Source organism: Monopterus albus, unplaced genomic scaffold (genome assembly GCF_001952655.1).
Source record: "Monopterus albus unplaced genomic scaffold, M_albus_1.0 scaffold40.1, whole genome shotgun sequence".
Taxonomy (NCBI): Eukaryota; Metazoa; Chordata; class Actinopteri; order Synbranchiformes; family Synbranchidae; genus Monopterus; species Monopterus albus.
In genome coordinates this window covers 2,454,532-2,456,191 of record NW_018127920.1, presented here as the reverse complement: position 1 = coordinate 2,456,191, position 1,660 = coordinate 2,454,532, and the positions used below count along the sequence as shown (strand labels likewise).

General features: G+C 39.6%; 1 protein-coding gene across 1 annotated transcript in view; it reads right to left on the bottom strand.

The window, feature by feature from the left end:
- Positions 1-607, bottom strand: part of LOC109959611 (Golgi-associated plant pathogenesis-related protein 1-like) — a 2,875-nt gene extending 2,268 nt beyond the window's left edge. Inside the window, exon 1 of the mRNA XM_020599125.1 lies at positions 594-607. Coding sequence (XP_020454781.1) covers positions 594-607 — 14 coding nt within the window. The remainder of the gene's footprint in view (positions 1-593) is intronic.
- Between the last annotated feature and the right edge of the window lie 1,053 nt (positions 608-1,660).

The window sequence follows — 1,660 nt, the reverse complement described above, 5'->3', positions numbered from 1 at the left end:
GAGCTCTAAGTACTTAGAGGAAACATGTCTTGTGCTATTACTGGGGCTGGCATGTTCAGACACTGGATAAACTGAATCATGCACTGTAATAATACAAATCTCCTTATTATGCCTTTTGTGTATTTGATGTGCACTAACCTGCCATCGTGTCTGTGGATGTGAAGGCTGAAATAATAGTAAAAAACAATATATAAATAACAATTTTCATCAACTAGTCTTTAAAAGCATTAGGTAGGTGCTCAGAAACAGTGGGGTGCTAATGAAAACAGTCATTTCATACAGTCAGAGGCTTAATTACTGTAGCAGCAGCTAGCCTAACAAATTTGCCCTTGTTTCATCAAGGTACAGGGATGGCTGTGGCTCAGGAGGTATAGCGGCCGTCCTCTAACCAGAAGGTCAGCAGTTTGACACTGAACCCCAAGTTGCTCCCAATGGCTAGGTCAGCACCTTGCAGGGACAGGGCCACCTAACTAAATTAAAATTACATTAATTGCTGGCACTTACCTGAGTCAGGGTGTTTTCCTAAGGTCTGGAAGGATGTTCCTTTGCTGTCTTACAGCCAGTAGGCTATTTATATACAGACTGAGCCTGACCTCTCCTTCTTCATTTTTCTACACGTAGGAGGAGACAGAAACCCATCCCCTGCATATAATTATTTCACTGTATCACTAAACTGTATCTAGACATAACATAAAATGCGGGCAGCTCTGTGTTCGTCAACACAGGAGCCGTTCAGGCACATTGTCAATGATGTGCAGATAAGTCCTGAATTATCAATACTTGCCATCTCAGTGTTAATAAAAGGTTCTTTCATATTGTTGTGACCGGGGTGGCACTCCTTCTTTGAAATAAAAGTTCACCATCACCAAGTGTGAATTTGGCAATGTCCCCAAGGACACCAACAGCAATCATTGACCAGGGTAAGTCTGAATTTATAAAGTCAAGCTAAGTATAGCCGAACCAATCCAGAGGTGCTCCATTGGCACCAATATTGGCGTATTTTAAATGATCTGTGACAGATAAAATAAAGCAGATCTGACTGTTTCTTTACTAAATCAGACAGTGACAAAATTTTCAGCATTTCGGCATGCTATTAACGTAAAATTATATCTTCTATTACAGAGGATTCAAGCCTGACAAGATATGTCAGGTCAATCCTAATGAAACTGGACAAAATTGAGCAGCGTCTTGAGGTCATTAATTCTTGTCTTGAGGCCATTAATTCTGAAATAGGCCATGGTATTACATCTCAGGACCCTGAGATCTTGAGGGACTTTGGAACACCACTGGATAAACCAGTACAACTGAAAGCAGCTTCAGCGAAGCTGAGGGACCAGAACCACAGAAATAAAATGGTATGTAAATAAAGGTTTCATAATAAAAAAAGTCAAAGCTGTATTGCCAGGTTTTCACATACAAAGGTTTTTTAAAATTAATGATGGAAGTCTGTTTCCAAAATATTATTTTAATGTTTTTTGACATTAACTTCTAATGGGCAAAAACAATGTGAATTTGCATTAGGTTACAGTAAACTTATTTTATATCTATCAGATTAACTACCTGAGCCTTTTGGGTGGACGAAGTCCTGGGGATTCTATGTGTAGAATAATGTGCAAAATTGACACCAATGCCCTTTGGGCAACCTATAGCCTGAAAGGCC